This window comes from Acanthisitta chloris, unplaced genomic scaffold (genome assembly GCF_000695815.1).
Source record: "Acanthisitta chloris isolate BGI_N310 unplaced genomic scaffold, ASM69581v1 scaffold6185, whole genome shotgun sequence".
Taxonomy (NCBI): Eukaryota; Metazoa; Chordata; class Aves; order Passeriformes; family Acanthisittidae; genus Acanthisitta; species Acanthisitta chloris.
Genome location: NW_008674189.1, coordinates 93,444 through 112,745, shown reverse-complemented (window position 1 = coordinate 112,745; position 19,302 = coordinate 93,444). Strand labels below are relative to the sequence as shown.

The 19,302-nt window shown below is 37.4% G+C and overlaps 1 protein-coding gene across 1 annotated transcript in view; it reads right to left on the bottom strand.

The window, feature by feature from the left end:
* Window positions 1-19,302, bottom strand: part of CACNA1D (calcium channel, voltage-dependent, L type, alpha 1D subunit) — a gene marked incomplete at its 5' end in the record, with an annotated part of 118,408 nt that overhangs the window by 29,332 nt on the left and 69,774 nt on the right. Inside the window, 9 exon segments of the mRNA XM_009075230.1 lie at window positions 3,356-3,457; window positions 4,546-4,648; window positions 6,237-6,333; window positions 6,444-6,571; window positions 7,718-7,877; window positions 8,736-8,827; window positions 10,341-10,406; window positions 11,083-11,211; window positions 11,630-11,668. Coding sequence (XP_009073478.1) covers window positions 3,356-3,457; window positions 4,546-4,648; window positions 6,237-6,333; window positions 6,444-6,571; window positions 7,718-7,877; window positions 8,736-8,827; window positions 10,341-10,406; window positions 11,083-11,211; window positions 11,630-11,668 — 916 coding nt within the window.

The window sequence follows — 19,302 nt, the reverse complement described above, 5'->3', positions numbered from 1 at the left end:
TTTAACTTCTCTAAAAATGCACCCAGAATGTCTTCTCCCAGCAGTTTACTTGCCTTCAAATGTAACAAAACAAGAAGAATTATAATAATTGCTTCGAAAGATCTTGGTTGGGAGACCAGTCTGTTGCAGGAATTATCTTAGCACATTAAAGAGCCTGCTCTGCCAAACACTGACATCTCCTCAAAGGTCCAAGTCCCCCCAGTTCCTGCTAGGAAAGGGGGAACGAGCAGGAAATAACAGGAACGCCACAGCTCACAAGAAAAGCTCACCATTCTATGGATTCAGTCTCAGCAGTAAAAGTTTCTTGACTCCACAAATCTAGTTTCTAAATCTTTTGTCAATATTTGCTCTGATGTTCACCTGTAATATCCCTTTGCAGCTCTTCAGGAGACTAATGGTGCTTTGTATTAGGATGAGATCTCTTACACAGCATGTAAGCTGAACTTGCCTGCCTTAGTTTAGCTGAACCCGTTGACCTGCAATGTAACCTTGGTCAAACTCCCCAGATAAGCCTTTCCCCGTCCTTTGTACTATTTAAGTATTTGAACAGAACTTTCAAGGAAGTGAGATAGCAAATGGCTCCTAGAAAGGACAAGCACACAGAAGTAACAGACTTGATATAACATACACTGCTATGAGCTGCACTTAGAGCACGTCTCAAGCTAGGCTATGACATCGCACGACTACTGACTGTACCTGAGATGACACCACCTGTGAAATACCAGTCTGCGGAAATGATGGGCCCTCTTTGACCACTTTGGACATGCACCAACTTTTTCTAAGCATATCAGATGAATGCACTACCAGTTTGCTGAATTGTGCACGCCAAAGTCTGTATGTATCAAGAAGATGCGTGTGTATTTCACAGGCACAGTCAGTTGTACTGCAGACACGTGCACACAAGAACTGACGCCTGGCCAAGGGGAGCCATCCTTGACTTTGGTTTTTGAGTAACACACATATAGCCAGATATAGACAGGTATAGGGAGGCAGCTAAGCATAACTGACCACAGAATAGACAAATGGCTAATTACAATTAGTGACAGCAAAAGGAATCATTTTGGTAGGAAGCTTTGGGAAGAGGGCAAAAAGTACTTGGCAGGATTAAATGGGATTGCAGGTGGAGACTGGGGAGTCCAGAGAATACAGGTGACTCTTTTGTGAGTTGTATGTATTTCTCTTACTCTCCAGTCTCTTCCATCTGTCTGACATTTGACTGACATTCTTTGTTTTCGCAAAGCAGTTTCACTTGTCTGTACTGAAATGTGGTGCTATTAACAATCTCATGAAGTTATAGTAGTACTGGAGGAAAATATCATAAACTAGGTTTCTCAATACTTTTAAGTGCAAGTGATTTTAACATACTGAATTTGGATGCTTTGTTGATTTATACTGAAGATAACTTCCTGTCTCCCAGCAGATCATTATTATCAGCTATCACTGGTGTTAATTCAGATACAATTTTCCATTGAGTATGAAACATCAAACCTGATTTCTACAGTGCACTAAGCTATTTCACACTCCTGTGGCATATGAATGTAAAATAGCTGTATTCCTCTTTTTTTCTCGGTGCTTCACAACATTTTCAATTTCCAGGTAAATCATAACAAGGTCTGCAGAGGAACAAACCAAACTGAAATCAAAAATTCATAAAGCTGCAGGACTTCCCAACAATGGGTTGCAGAAGCCATACTGTACCCTATCGATTGAGCAGATCCAGATTTTTCAGCCTTTTAGCTACACTGAAGAGCTACATTTGCAGAATAGATATTAGCAATGAATTTTAGTATAGCTGAAAAGAAATATATAGCTTATATTCAGCAATGAAATGAAGCTGAAGTTAACAGTGAATAACTATGTAAGATTAGTTCTAGGAATGTAATCTGTACAGATTCTTTGTCAGATTGATTGAGGCAGGCAGAGCTCGCTATTCTGAAGCATGCATCTCTATTTCAATTAAAAAATGTAGGGGAATAAAGTTGGCAAGAGGCAACACTAATTCCATGCCACCACCCTAAAACAGAATTGCTTCAGAATATTCGGAAAGACTCATAGTTGAAAGGAACAGAGGCTGCAGAAAAAGCTCAAGCACATAGTTACAACAATAACAAAGCGATTCATCTATGCCATGCAAGCACTTAGGTGTAAGGCTAAAAACAACAGAGTAGAACACAAAAGTTGTTTTAAATGTGCAGTATCAGTTCCCCTTTGGAGAGTCAAATGGGCTTTGATTTTTGCCTTCATCCCCACTATTATCCGGCAGCCACCACACCAATAGCAAGTGGCTCGCTCCAGCCACAAAGCTAATGCTGCTTCCTGGGTCATGCTGAAGAGCAGTGCAGCCAGCATGCTCCTCCTCCCCTGAGACTGAGCATCACCTTCACCAAGGGTCAGCCTCCACCACCGGGCCTGGGGTCTTGAGTCTGATCAGTCTTGAAAGCTGCTGTAACGCTACGAAGGTACAATAAACTACAAGAAATACCAGGTGATTACAATGAAGACTGGATGTCTAGGTAAATATATCTTGGGTGTGGGTGACAGTACAACAGATCCTGCACCTTTAAAACTTGAAAAAGCAAGTTAAAAACAGTCACCTAAACCTACACTACAGCATATTAATAGAAATGTATATATTGAAAAAGGCTAAATATATATATCAGAATATATATATTTACAAAGAGAGATATTGACATGTCATTTTACAGCACGTAGGAACAGCTAATACACGTGCCTGTAGTTCTCACAGATGTTTGGTGTCATTAGAATTTAGATATCTCTTTACATGAGCCATATTCATAACAGTCATACTGGCATAAATCTGAACCATTTCCATTATCCTTTGACTATGGAATGGCTCTGGTTTAAACCAGTGTAACCAAGATAATTTAGCCTCTCGTTTTAATTATTTAACAGAAAAAATTCTTAGGCTGGCAATTAATTTTGGTTTTGTTTTCTCCCAGAAGTATTCAACATATACAAGCAAATAAGCTATAATGTAGCATAGTACAAAACATGTTGTTTTGCTCCATGCATTGAAATCAAACTAGTTTATATTGCTGAATGATTTGAAATCAAGACTAGATTTAGGCTTAATAACGTGGAGTTTTTCAAGCAAGAAAATAAGCATAATATTTTCCTCTCTCTCCTTTTGATCTAAAAAAGTTTCGCTTATCAGTCCTATATGTATTATCTAGTGTAATAGGATATAACTATAACAATATTCATTTTGCTACTGTTTGTTGTCCTTTAATGACATTCTAATTGCTAAATTTAATAATTTTATGTCTTTGGTTCCTAACAATCTAGAAAGACCAACATGCACAGAGAACAGCACATCGCAGTTTATCGCACTGACCGCCAGCTGGAGGGACAACTTGGTCAAGTAATTTCATGCTTGTTTTCTTCCATATTTTCTTTATAACTGCTCTAAGTTCTTCATTTGCTTGTTCTAGGTTACCTAGAATGAAACACAAAAATAGAGGATGGCAATTATGCTTCAACCAGCTGCAATGAATGATCCTTTGGATATTAATTAGCTGTTTATAACTGAAGATCTGATAGGGACTCTTTGCAGCAAGCCTAAGATACGTGAGGTAGCAGATAACAATACCACAACAACTAAAAAGAACAAAAGGCATAAGACAGTGAGGTCCTGGGGCTTTCAAATCAGTCTCTGGAGCACTGCAGATGTCACAACTCTGATTTACTGATCTTGGCCTCACTCTGCCACTGCTTCCACTTAAATTGTCCAGGAAGTGATGACTTGCTCTTTACAAGCCAATTCTTTCTTGATCCGAAGATAAGCCTTTATTTGTTTAATCACAGTAATTACTTTGTTGTACAGGCTTGAAAGTTCAGGCAACTGAGTAGTTTTCAGGTCTTGTAGTGCTCACCTAAACCACAGCAATGCTTGAAAGGACTTAATCTAATCAGTTTCTTATTGCCGGTGGAACTCAAAGTCTGCTGAGAATAGCAGAAGATATGGAACAGAAAGTAGTAAAAGATGGGGGGGGGAGGAAAAAACAAGTATGAAAATAGAAAATTCTTTGAAATATAACTATTTCAAAAAACTTTACCCTCTGATGCAAATGACAGAAATCCAGTCAACCCAGCCAAAACTGGCCTTGACCAGACTAGGGATGTTGTTTTCAAGTGTGCAAAAGTTGCACTTGCACCAGTGTGGGATTCAAGGCACCAAACTAAAGGGTAGAAAGGAAGGAACACCTTGGTTGAGCAGGATGGGGAACTCATACATTCTCTGCAGTAGAACTCCTGTTATGCCACTGCTGCATGTTTTTATCTGATCAGATGCAAGCGTAGGATGATTTCTGAGGTACCTTGGGCTCTGGTCTTATGATACCTTTCCTTTCATCTTCTAGCAAACCATTCCTAGCAACAGTGAGTACAACCCATGATCCAAAAGCAAACCAAATCCAGCGAGACCAAGGCAGCTTTCCTCATGTCCAACAAAATGACTAAATTGCAGCTTTTCCTCGTTGTACCTTCTGACAAATGCAGTAAAGTATTTCCAGTGAAGGACCTTACCTTCTGTTTTTATCTTTAGAGCAGTCCTAACCAAAGCAAACAAAGTTGCATTGAACATGACGGTTCCATCACTGTTTAGTGGCATATTCATGGCTACTAACCTCTGTAAATGAGAAAAGGAAAACAAATTTTGACACAGCTTTGCTTGACAAGAAACTCTTGTAATGATAATTTTTGAAACACTGATGTATCCAAAGAATAATAATACTGAGAGGCACAAAAATTATATAAGTGCTTCAAAAAAAGTTGAGTCTTCCATCCTAGCTGTGTATAAAAAACAGCCAATATTGATTCTTTATGATATTAATCACATAGAAAAGCTAAAACTGTCCAGTAGTTTTCATGAGCTATTTATTGAGCTAATTTTCAAACACTGAAGCCCACTTCTTGACATAAGTCACATGGTGCAAGTATTAAGGACAAAAGCAGTTACTTAAGAGCATAAACTCCAGTTGCAATCATGTTCCCAGTTTCCATGGGGTTCACATAATGCTCCATAAAGAACCACAGCACCAGGTCTGCCTTGCATAAGCCAGCTCATTTCTCAGGTAACTCTTCAGTGATGCCATACATCTCTTGTGCCATCTACACCAAAAAGGGGCTTTTCTCTTTGGCTAAGTCCTTCTCTGCATTACTGTTCATCTTTTAGAGCAGCATTGCTGTGACCCTGTCTAACAAAAGAATGCTATTCAATCTATCAAAATCTTTTTCTAATGTCTCGCTTGGATTTTCTTCTATTCTAATATAAAAGCATCACTCAATGGAGAATTGATCTTAACATATAGATAGATACAGACTTGTTGTAAGTGTGCCTTGTGACACTCCCTTCCAACCCAGTGGTTTATATGTCAACTTACCTATTTATAAAACAGATATAGAAAAAATCCAAATGACAGTAACAATCCTTTGTTGTAACAATCCTTGTATTAAAAAGCTTGATCTCATTATTATTATTCTAAAACCACAATATCCATAGTTCTGAAGTCCTCAAATAACATAATTACTCATCTGCTTTGTGCTGCTTTTCAATTTTTATATTAAAATGCAATTAATTCTCATTGAATTTACACATTTTGCCTAAGAGATTCTATATAATTTTAAATCCCCTTTGATTTTCTGTCTTCTCACTTACTGCTACATACTGCATTACAAACCATTATTCACTTCAGCTTAGTTTATCATCTTGCAGTCCCCTCCCTACAATCTCATTTCTGTGTTCCATGTGCAGCAAACCTCTCATGAATGCAACTGTAAAAGTACTGTACCAAAACTTAATTGTCAGTTAAAGCAAACTACCAGTGTCTTCTCCTGGGACTGAAGAGAAACCAGAAATGTCACTGGGTTGAAGCAGTCTCACATGTGACACAGTCAGCAGAAATGCTGGGATGAGGTAGTTCATATATGTGACAGTAAGGGACTGATGACAGACATACAGACCTGATTCCTCCCATTTTGATCCTCTGTGAAGAGCTGTACACTGATGGTAACTAGGTATAGGAGTACACTGACAGAAAATACCCTGATTTTGCTGGTTTAACCCAAGACTTAAAAAACCCAGGAAAATTTGAGAGTGAAGGAGATCTTGTGAAAAAGACAGGATTACAGTCTTGGTACACGACAACTATGGGGCAGAATTGCATGAATGAATGAACTGTGAGAGAAACACAGGCAGAAAATGAGGTAACACCTACCTTGCAGGCCACTCGGTGAGGGCATAACTTGCCAAAACCAAGCGGTGGCTGAATGCGCCGCAGTAACGTAACCACATCAAGGTGCTTTATCCTTCCCCTAGAACCAACACACATCAGTTACCAAACATCCACTCCCAGAAACTATGCTATGTTCTGCTTTTATTGTTTTTATCAAATAAATCATATCAGAGAAATGATGTAACTTACTTTGCTTCAGGGTCATATTCTGACCATATCCTTTTGAATTCATCCAAATGATGAGGACCCAGAATAGACCAGTCACGTGTCAAATAATCAAAATTATCCATAATGACAGCCACAAATAAGTTTATAATCTAAAAAAAAAAATAATTAGAACAATCTGTCTTGATTATTTTACAAAATGATGATTTTTGGCAAATATTATCAAATATTACAGAAAATAGTTAACTAACTGGAACTCTATCAAGTAATGACATGACAAGAATCTGATTCTATTTTAGAGTGCTCAGTTTTTGCCATAGGCTGCAACGTGGTTTTGTTTCTCTTCCTTGATTTGCAAGATCCCACTACATCAAGTTGAAGAATGGATCCAATCACATATTTGACACTGTGTAATCTCAGAAAATGACTTCTGTATGAATAGGATTCAATTTCATGACAATAAGACTTCTGCACACATTTTGTTAACACAGAAGGTGATACAGAGCAGAACCTGTGTGTTTATATTAGTTCACAGAATTCTGTTGGACCACTCTCCTTTTGCAAGGAGATCAGTACTGTGAATAGAACAAAGCAACCAGCTTAGACCAGACACCTGCAATGAGGAAAAACTTATTTCAGTGATTACTTCAGAGCAAATAATCCATTATGCTATGGAATAGGGTGGAACATTATTGTTCACCTCTCATGTGCCACAGTTTGATCACACTTGTTGAGATACAAATCCAAATTCCGTTAAGTTTATATAATACAAGTAGCATTACTAGCAAGCCAAAAGAATTGCAGCTTTATTAATGAATATTTAATTATGCTATTAGTTATGCATGAAATAATAGCTATGAAAATACTGTTAACTTAGCTTTCAAACATGCAGCTAACTACACACATGCAGTCAGAACAAAATCTTGCACATGGGAATTTAGAATCATAGTTTGAGTTGGAAAGGACCTTTAAAGTCATGTAGTGCAACCCCCCTGCAATGAGCAGGGTTCTTCAACCAGATCAGGTTGCTTAGAGCTCCATACAACCTAAACTTGAATATTTCCAGGGATGGGAGGCATCTATCACCTCTCTGGGCAACCTGTTCCAGTGTTTCACCACCCTCACTGTAAAAATTGGTATAAGATACAGAATTTAAGACTCTGTATGGAAAAATACAGCCTAGCCAAAATATTTTGGATATGGGACTTTAAATCATTCTCTCAACTCAGTACTCTTAATTCAGAAGAAAGGCAAAATGCCAAAGCTCATTGCTGTTAATAAGCACAAATTAAACTCACCAAAAATGCACAGAGCATGTAAAAACTGATAAAATAAATGATGGCAAAATTGCTTCCACATGTGTATTCTTCCCCTGGATTATAATCAGATTCTGGATCACAGCGTTTTCCAGGCAAACATGCCAGCATGATTTCCTGCCAGGCTTCTCCAGTTGCACACCTTTATAAGATCACAAAGACAAATTAAGCATTATTTGATCAAAACGGATTAAAGACATATTAATTTGTTAAGTTCTGACAAAATGCTGGGGCCACAAATGTGAAGGCAGATCGTGAACATTTCAGAGCAAGAACTAATTAAAAAAACAGGAAATTTTAGAACTGAGCAGCACAGATCTGACATTGCAGACATTTTCCAATATCCATAAAGGTTTGTATGTAAACATTTGAACCCCAAACTGTGATTTACAGGTCAAATGCTTATTGTGCTGGAGCTGCTGTGTACAAACATGGTGTTGTGTGTGATACACTATAATAAAAGTTGGAAGTATCTGTTTGTAAAAGATGAGCTGCCTTTTCCTCAGAGTGGTTGAAGAAATGCTTGTCTACTTCCTACTGTTGCACTTTTGGCATAGTTGCACAAAGCCTGTGTACAGACACAGGCTTTGTGTTGCCAATTTTTTTAAAAGACAACTACATATTTATGACATTTGTGCCTGTACCTGCTTTCAAAGGTGAAAGTCTTTACACACATAAAGTGACTTAGATCTTGCTGTGTGATGCCCTTGGTCTCAGATAAGGAATGATCTGCCATTTCCCAATACTCCCACAGTGGTATCAGGGCTGATTTGTTTGGATGTGTCTGGGAGAATTACTGCACAGACAAGGTGTTTCACAATACCAGTAGTGAGTTTAGGTCTGTATCACCTGATTAGAACCCTGCTGTGCCAGTGGACACAGCCTACGGCCACAGTAGTATGTGTTTGTTAAGCTGAATTGATTCTCACTTGCAAACACATGTTGAACATTTTTCACAGATCAGTGAAATGGGCTGCATTAAGAGTTAAGGTTTACTCACCTGAAGAGAAGAAGCACAGCTTGGGGGAAAGTCTGAAAATTGTTGTTTCTGTTTATTTGATTGTTGTCCCTCATGGCCACTTTTCCAAATACCTACAATAAAGTGGGATTTTGACTTTCATTCCAGTATCTGTGCTGTCAGAGGCTGTAAGCCTTGCAGTCTAAACTTGCTTCAGGATGTCTGAAAACCACTTTCACAAATACACTTTCATTACACTTTAGATTTTTCCTGATGGTGATATAAAAGCAGTAAATTTATCACATATACAAGATAACTCTTAATCATTTATTCTGGCATCAATAAACCCTCATAATATTAATAAATATTCCTGTATTTCAGGTGAGAAAATATTGTTTTTAACTAGCACCTAGAGTCCTCTATTGACAGTACAGCTCGACTGCACTAAATACTGTCCACGCTCAAAGTAAGAAATAATTGCTGCCCTGAAAACCTTGAATCTAAACAGAGAAAAAGAGATGGAAACCAAAGCACAGTGTCTGAGTATCCTGCCTCAGGCAGAGATGGAAATGAGTTTAGTTCTTCGAAACTGCATTGCAATTCCCTGGCTACTAGACCATTCCTTTTCTCCAATGTAATACATTTATGTCTTCTTACAATACAGTGAAGGCTGTGACTTAATTTAGAGTGATTAACACCATTATCCTCTCTATACATGCTTCTGGACTGCAAGAACATTAAGATGCTTTGGGATAAATGATGAAGAGAAAGAACCAGGAAGCAAAAAAACTCTCCATATCAAATTTCCTCTCATCCCATTTAATTAGGTCCTTCCTTAGTGCTGACTTGAAGAACATTATTTCTTTTGTTCTCAAAGTTGTAATCTGTACAGTCTTATGGAACTCAGAGCTATTCTAAAGCCCTGTGATAGCAAATCTGGTGCATAAGGAGGAGAGGGGAGGGGAAAAAAAAAAAAAGAAGAGAAAAGGAAAAAAATCCCATCCTCCCCCTGGAAACAGCTCAGTCATGTGAATTTCAGGTACAGTTTCCTGACAGGTTTCTCCTGTCTAGCTATCTCCAGTATTAAGACTGGAGAACCCATTCTGCCCTCCCAGCACTACTGCTGGAGGGAGCACTGGCACCTTCACTCCAACAGCACATTTTTTCATTTTACATTACCAAAATCCTTTCTTTCTTGTACATATATCCTCCTTTTGATTAACCATGGGCTCAGCTGTACCTAAATCTTTAGCTTTTCCTGATGTTGCTCTTTTCATATGGAAAAGACTTTAAAAAAAAAAAGAAAAAGCTGGAGCTTCAATGTCTGACTCCCAAGTCAGACATTAAAAGAAAGCTATGCATTCTTTCATACATTCATGCATAGGAATAAACTCCACAGTACACGGAAGAGGAGTGGCTCCTTTTGGCAAACCAGGACACTGTAAACTCAAACCATGTTCTGCTCTTGCTTTTTTTTGGATTTTCTGACCACCAAAATCATAGCCAAAAAAGGATTTTTACATTGCCCTGAAAGCTCTGCCTTCTATGTAGCACCACTGCCAAAGGAATGTTTCAATAAGCACCTTAGCAGATAAGTGTCAGACAAGACTGTATTGCTGTTTAATGCTAAAATATTTCTAGACTTACCTGCATTCCAATGACAGCATAGATGAAGAACAGCATGGCTATCAGAAGGGCAACATAAGGCAGAGCCTAGAAATGGGACAAGTGCATTGTCTTAATAATTTCACACCCTAACTTCAATTTACAAAAATTATTTCTCTGTACAATACAGATATTTTCAAGGTTTTTCTTCCCATACAAGTGCTTAAAATGTTATTACCCATCACTCTTAATACTCTGCTGCACACAATGAACACAAGGTTCATTGTATTTTATGCTATTTCTGCCAGCAATATGGGGGAAAAAATCACCTTTAGTATTTTTATTTTCATTACTGATTCTGACAACACGAAGATACTTCTACACAGTTACAGAGTTTTATTAACTTCACACTCATCAGTTTTCAGGAGCAATGATTCAAGAATCTGTTACACTAATGAAATGAGTTTTGTATAACAAATGGATTAAATTCTTCTTTTCTAGTCATCTAATAAAACGTGTAGGAATGTGAGACCTATGTATGTCAAAGCTAGACTATCAACTGCTTTTAAATATACCAAATATTCTTTAGGAAGAAACCTGGAAGTCATGCAGTAACAGCTAATATGAAATGACAAAGAGTGACCCTTGGACTCACTGAAGTAACTGATGAAATTTTATTTGGCATTAGTATGCAAATATATTTAAATATCTTATTGAGAGCATCTATTTTTTTTTTGCACTCTACAGGGTATTGATCCATAGTGTATAACTGAATTTTGCTAACCTGGAATGATTTGATAAATGTCCACAGTAAAGTTCTGATTCCTTCTCCTCTGCTAAGCAGCTTCACCAACCTCATCACCCGGAAGAGACGGAAAAATGTGATGGAGATCCTAGCGCTGTCTTCAGAGTTCTGAAGAGCATCATGGAGAAGTCAAACCAAATACAAACTCAAACATGCAACACTTCCAGAAAAACAACATAAAATGCAAAGGTGGAAGAGGTAAGTTTTGAAAATGTATCTTGAGGGCCTGTTCACCTTGATAACCATGACATGAAAGGAAAAATTACATGCTGAAAACACAGGACCTGTAGAAATGCTTCACACATCACATGCATTTCCAAGTTTTCTGGTTTGTTAATAGGATCATATTGGGTTTGTTTGTAGTAGACTTCAATAGAACATTGACAATGAATGCAAACCACTGCATAACACCTTTGTAGTAAGACAGTTATGAAAAATACAGAAAAAACTGGTGGAAAAAAAGACATGGTAAAAAGAATAAACTCAAGTAGAGGTAAAACCACTGGGGTCAGTTTACTGATCTTACCCCAGACTCATCAGTTGTGACTGTTTCAGTTGGCTTTGGCTTTAAGAAATTAAGAACATTAAATATTAAAATCAAATAAAAGATAAAAAAAAATCAGTTTAACCATGAACAAAATGAAGAACACTTTTTATTTTTAAATGCAAACGAACATCTTTCAACTCAATGTATATCCTGAACAAAACATTAACATCCTTCTTAAAACCATCCTCTTAGCATTTCATGTTGGCTGACTCATGCTAAAATCTGCTACTCTACAACAGGCTTAAAAGACTCAATGGAAAGTAAATACAAAATAAAATATCAGCTCCTATGCAAGTCAAATAAAATCAGTCATCAGTTTACACAGGTTGTATGAATCACAGCAGTAAGCTCAACTAAAACTCCAGCACAAAGCTTTGGGGTCAAACTAGTCTTTTCAAGTCCCTTTTCTGCTGTGCTCTTTTTGAAGATCAATTACCCCATCACTGGAATCTAACCATAGTCAAGTAATTGTGTTTTAGATCACATCAGGAGCTCTCTTACAGCAAAGTTAATTCACCTGTGTTAGCTCAGTAATGGACACTGGGTGTTGCAGTGCTTAACAGCGACAGATTTTCATTCTGCCAAAGTGACAGACAAACATTTTTAGCACAATGCCATGAAGGCTAACCCTTCTACACTGGTGCAAATGAGAAGGCAATACCTGTACTCTCTCTCACCATTTACAATGTACTCATATACCTGAGCTGATGTAACAGAATCAGGCATGGAGAAAGGGTTTCGGGATTTGATTGACCCTTTTGGAACAGATTTGTGCAACTTTTGGCAGCTACAGGGAGAAGAGAGGCACACACCAACTTCTTTTTCACAGAGCCAAACTCTGTGTCCTGTTAAGAACAATCTTCTCACTTTCCTCTTTTTAATCTCTCTGCCTGACTTTGGAGAAACTGCCCTGAAAGCCTAAATGGTCAGACACTTTGCACAACAGCTAGCCAAGCTTAAAGGACCAACATTCTATAGTTGTGCACTGATATTTGCAGCAGCTTCTTCCAAAATTGAATAGAAGCACCATTAAAAACATTTATAGGAATAGAACAAATGGGAATCTGAATGTTAGATCCAAGTGATGGGTCTTACCCTCTTGCCTAAAATATCCTCCTTTTAAAGGGCCACCTTTCAACAATTCCTGGTACACACAGTGGCAATGAACATGACACCTCCTCAGTGCTGCCTCTAACACACTGTGGATGCATCAGTCACACTCAACACCACAATTCACTGACTAAAATCTCAAGTGTTGCTGTTACCCGAGATAAAACTTGAGGAGAAGGAAGGGAAAAGACAGGAGTTGATTTGGTTGAAAATGTACTAGACAAACATACAGTGGTAAAAAAAGTAATAAGAGGTAGTACTTTGTTAAAATCGGATCATTCTTAAAATACTAATTGTTTTTGCTATTACATATTTGCAAAATATATATAATTTAAAGGTATCAGAAAGGGAAAATGAGGTAAAAACAACTGTTCAGCTACATACAATCTACATATGGATACATTCCTGTCCTGCCAGGAAATCACTACATTCTGAAACAGAGTTTTAAAACTGTTTAAGGGATTATTACTAAATTTATGCATTAAAATAACCAAATATTAGATCTCCTCACTAAACTTCAGTAAGCAGAGTATTTGTAAAATCAGCTGTAGCATCTAAACTTTCTAAGCACTTAAATACAATACACAGAAAATATGCTGCCAATGAAAGACAATTGCTTCATTAGAAATTCCCTGCACATTTCAACAATTTGAAATAAAACCTTCAAAACATAATTAAGGAGAAATTAATTATCACAAACATCATAAATGTCAAAACATCACAAACCATGGAAGCAATCTTGCAAAGCTGCCTGCCTACATCAATCCCAAACCTGCACTAGTGCACACAGACCCACACTGCTATTGGGTTTTTAGTACAGGAAAAAACATCTTTTTAACCTGAAATTTTAAAGAAAAACAGTTTCACTACTCCTTCTGCAGATGAAGTCTGGTGACTGACTCATGTTGGTACTGTCTTAAATAGTGAGCAAATTAATTATCATTCAATATTTTGTATTATCAAAAACTGAACAAAGTATTTGATACAGTATCAGCACAAACTGACACTAAAAAATGAAGCAAGATGCTGAGTTTGGCATTTGGGAGTTTTTTTCTGTGAGCTTCTATAGGGGAAGTATTGGGCCCCAAATAAACTAGGTACAGTATTAGGATAGCAATATGTAATGGGATAGATTATAACAGAAAAAAGGATACTTTGGTCCTACATATTTAATCACTTTTCCAAAAGAAAAATAACGAACATGCATTATGACCTGGTTATGAAAAAAAACCACTCACAAAAGGAGAAGTCAATTAAAAAGAGGTGTTAAATTTATATAACTATTTTAATAATTACTTAATTTTCACTTTTGAAAATAGAGAGATCAGATTACCCAAACTACGTGAACAGTTCTACTGCAGGTACTCAGAATGGGAAGTGTAAAATCCTTCAAATTCTTTTTTGAAGGTCACTGAGTGCATTTGAGTATGAACACTAGGGTATGGACAGGACTGCATAATGCACACTCCTCTCACAAATCTCTCTCTCTCAGCTTCTTTGGTCTAAGCAGTCCTCATTGCCTGTTTCTGATGGCTGATCTGATGCTTCTGGGAAGTGTTAGGATGTCATATGCAAGAGATTACAAATTACAGACACTGGAAAGCTCAGGTCAGTAATGAAAAACACTCTGCTCACAAAAAGTAAACTGTACAATAATACCAAGGTGGTGAGAGAGGCTAGAAATAAACTGTGAACTCCTGGCACCAGAGGAGTTTGTTCTACTGGAGCTGAAAAGATTCAACTTTTGCCCATCACTGGCCAAGTGTTTTGAGTTTGACATTTGAAAGTGAGTGAATCTAATTTTTTACCCTTTGGCATTCCCCTCTGATAATCCAGCAGCTTGGTTTATATTATTAGTGCTAATTATTATGAAGCTAACAAAATGATATACCACAAAGAAAACATTATTCATCCTTATTTATAAAGGAAATGCTCATCTGGGAGACAAACATCACTGGCCAAGTGTTTTGAGTTTGACATTTGAAAGTGAGTGAATCTAATTTTTTACCCTTTGGCATTCCCCTCTGATAATCCAGCAGCTTGGTTTATATTATTAGTGCTAATTATTATGAAGCTAACAAAATGATATACCACAAAGAAAACATTATTCATCCTTATTTATAAAGGAAATGCTCATCTGGGAGACAAAGTTAGTTTTATGTGTGTCTGCAGGAAGCAATGCTCAGATCTGGGAAACTTAAGATAAAGATAACACAATCTTCAGCAACAATAACAGACATATTGACAAAAACAGAACATCTGCTTCCTACAGATAAGGAAAAACATACACTACCCAAACACACAACCTCATGTGCAACACTGGTAATGCTACGTGCACGGGCACACGTAAGTAGGTCACACATAATGCATATGTAGGAAAGTATTAGAATAGAATGGAAACTGAGCTGGGGGCAGGCTGAGCAGTCTGAGTCTTTCTGGATGATGTCAACTGACAAGAATGCAAATGGAAATGTTTCCTGCAGTCACACAATCTACCTGCAGCCTCCTCTTTCCCCTCACCTTCCACAGTGCTATTCAGCCTCAAACACTTTGGGACTGGCTGGTCATTATGATGATTTTTAGGTCACCTGTGGGACTGTGTGATTCCCAAGATGACAGATGTGCTTCTGAGATCACTGCTAGAAGTTTGGCAATGGCCACAGCTGGAATAAATGAAGAGTTTTTGCATTCCTTGCTTGGCTACAAGACACACTGCAATGAGGTGAATGAGGACAGAGACTTCATTATTCCCCTTTTCTGTCAGCCATGTGCCAGCTACACTAAGAGAATAGGTCAGCAAAGTACCTCATAACTGTATAATTTTGTATCTAATTCTTAAATACTTCAAATAGGCAGCAATATATGTGTTTTCTTTTTTTGCTTATCAGAGTGCAACAGAGCAGCTTTCTTCCCTAAAAAATCCCAACCCTCAAAAAAGAATAACCAACGACCAACCTAAATTTCTGACTCACTAATTGAAATGTTTGCAACGTGCTACCAATCTTGGTCAAGTACTAATGCTGCTTGTGAAAAATGTAGCACACCTCCTAAACAGGAACTCCTCACTACACTCTTAATATTGCAACAAATGTCCAAAATAAACATCCTGACTATAAAAAACTTCAGTGTCAAAACCGTGAACAGTGTGAAACAAATTGCATCATGCATTGGAAGCAAATCTGTGCTTAAGAAAAAAATACACAGTGAAAACCAGTGGATATTAGTATATGGTGTTGATCAAATGCTTCTTTTTTACAGATTGTGCCAAAGGGTGTGAGATTATGCCAAAACAAATGAACACATAATGATGATGTTATCATCATTGCACATATAGAAGGAAGCATCTGAATGACAAACACATATGGTGACATCAGCATATATAGGAAAACATTCAGGTTGCCAAAATATCGCCAGAAATGTGTACTGTATGTGTGTCCATGTGCCTCTACACAACCAATTTGTTCAGAGAATGATTACTGGAATTCAGGTGTGTGAGCAAGTAATTTTCTTCATAGTCTCATCAGTGCTCTCTACATTCCCTGTTCAACATGAACCAAACACCCATAAACACAATCCAATACAAATCTTGAGTCAACATGAAGAACACAAGAGAAGACTAAAAAAAGTACCTTTTACCTTGTAAAAGATGTATTTAAAACTCTAAGTTCATAACTAATATGTTGATGGCATAGGGTATTAGGTCATTTATGCAATAACCTGAACAAATTATTAATGTTAACACCTTCATGAAAGCAGTTCAGAAATTTATTTCTGTCTCCAGATTAAATATTGCATCACAGGAGAGTTTCATACTGCAATAGGACTTCATACTAATGAAAGTGAAGCCATATGAGAACACAGCTTTCTCACTTAGCCTTAAGCCTAAAGACAGATGTTTGTAACAGTCTACAAAATATATTGACAGTATTATGAAAGTATCAATTACTAGCACAAAACCCTAAGTACTAACATCTGATATGAATACATGAAGTGATGTTCAAACTGAATTGGGCTGTTCTTGTTCAAAGTTGGAATCTACAATCTCTTACAGGAGGTAGATAAGAGGTTTTCACTCACTCCTCCACACAAGCAAGGTCAGCTGTCCCACCAACTACTGGGTGAGTGGGCAACTATATAAAATTGAGCACCAGCCCTCCCAGTACCCACTCCACCAGCAGCCCAGCAAACCACCAGAGCATCCCACAGCTCCCACACCGGCACCATGCACTGCACAATGCTGAAATGGCAATACCAGTGCTCCTTGCCAAACAGCAGCACAGCCAATTCAGGTTTTGTGTGAGACTTTTCTGATGTATGACATTGCTCACAGCCACTGTCAGCTGTTCCAGCAGTGTAAGCACTGAACAAGCCTCATGTGTTTACAGTGGTGATTCAAGACAAACAGGCTTTCCTGAGGGGCTCAGGAGAAGATATAAATGCTGTTCTTGAAGCCCTAGTTCAGCAGAGAATCTGAATTTAGTCCCATTGGGAAGGCATTAAACATTTGCACAAAAGAAAAGTGAACTCTCCATTATTTTCCCGACATTTTGGCAGCACATGAATGGTAGGAGAAACTTACAAAATGTGAATTAAAACCTTTGTAACCACTCCTGCAACAATGTGATCATGCTTCTAAGTCATTCCCTGCTGGTCATCCAAATGGTTTCTGAGCTGACAAATAAGACCATTTCACAAAATCATTTCCTAAATCAGACCAGATTGAAACTTGCCTGTTATTTCCTTCGAACAACTTACTCATTCACTCAGACTTCTATCTTCAATTTATTCATCTCTCAATATCATAAGTTATATATGTCCATCTCCCAGAATGGATGGACCACACTTCGTGCCTCTCAGTAATCACTCTGATTTTCAAATGAAAAGGAACCATTTCTATGACCACAGAAGATCTTGCATGGCATGTGAAACTTCTTGAAACAAAAGGTCACAGAACCGAAAAGTAATTATAATAGGTTTTAGTAGTGGTTTTAATTTTTTTGTTGCTATACCATATATATTTACTTATATATACTTGCCTCTAACAATTTCTAAAAATAAAATGAACATGAAAACCAATTAGGTTCATAAAGAAAATTGAAGGAAGGGATATTAAATGAAAGAGTAAATTAAAAAAACAATCACACAAAATTTTGTACTGCTAAAATATATGTTGCTCTGAGGTGGTTCATTTCTGGAGTTGGTCACTGATCCAGTCTTTGAGGATGCCTAGCAATCCTATAAACTGCTAATACACTAAACATTGATTTACACACACACCAAAAATATTCAAACCACAGTCATTTCCTGGATTATATGTGAATGGGAGGTTACTGGATCAGAAGAATCAGCCTCAGGGCAGCACATACATTAATTATATTTCTTTTTTAAAAAAAGGAAGAAAATTAACAAGAAAAAAAGAGATTACATTTCATTTCCAGAATTAAATATTGAAATCAAGGGGATATGTAACTAGCCAGCACAACCCATTCTCTTGAAAAAAAATGAGTCAGGTACAAACTTGTTGTATACTGGAAGAACTTGCTGACCTTTGCCATTGATCTGAGTACACACAGCTAATGATGCTGAGTTGTTTCCACAGCATGAGGCAATTATATATGTAAACCTAGAAGAACATTTAGTTCATCTTGAGTACACTAAGTATTTACATTCTTTTGAGTCTCCTTTTACGTTGATCAATTAAAGATGTCTGTGCTTGGGTGACAAGATCTGATTTTATGTCAGTGCTAGTGATTTACTCTCTGCTTCAGATCAGCCCTCAAACAAGGCTGAGCTTCTCAGCTTAAGAAGTTTCTATAGTGTGAATTCTTCCAGATGCTATTTGAATTGTGTTTTAAATCCCATTGAAAACAAAGTCTTGTTATCATCTTAGCAGAGCTGCAAATTTCCCAGGATCACTGTGAGTGTGAGATAACAAGTACAGGTGGAATGGCACAATTCAGAATGCTGAAAAAAATACTAAGGAAAAGATTCTAAAATACTGAAAATTTGGATTACAGAAATTTACAAAAAGCTAATCAAGAAGAAATACTCAGCAGAATCAAAACAATAAAAGTAAAAAAGATCCAAGAGATTTCTGCAGTATTAACTGTTTCATGTTGAAAATGGGAAATCAAGCCCAGAAATATATTGAAACTGTAACACATTACTGACTTGGCACAAAGAAAGCACAGAAAAGTGGAAAGACCAGAAACAGACAATACTTAGTACACGAATAGTCTGGTGTGAAAAAATCAAAGATGAGCCTTTTTCCTCTAGTGAGTATAGCATGAAAACTAAGAAATGACAGTGGTAGTTGTTGACTGTGGTGTGTACTTATCCTGAAGATTGCTACTTGATCTCCAGAATGTTTTCAAGCCTGATGTGAGAATTACTAAAATGACAGTGTTCTTCACAGCTGAAAGCTCAGCAGTGATCAGTTACGAGTAATGCTGTCAAACTAACACTGTCCATTCAGTGTTAAATTCAGGGACATCTTCTTTGGTCATGGAAGTACACTTGAACTATCTTTCACCTCTTCACAA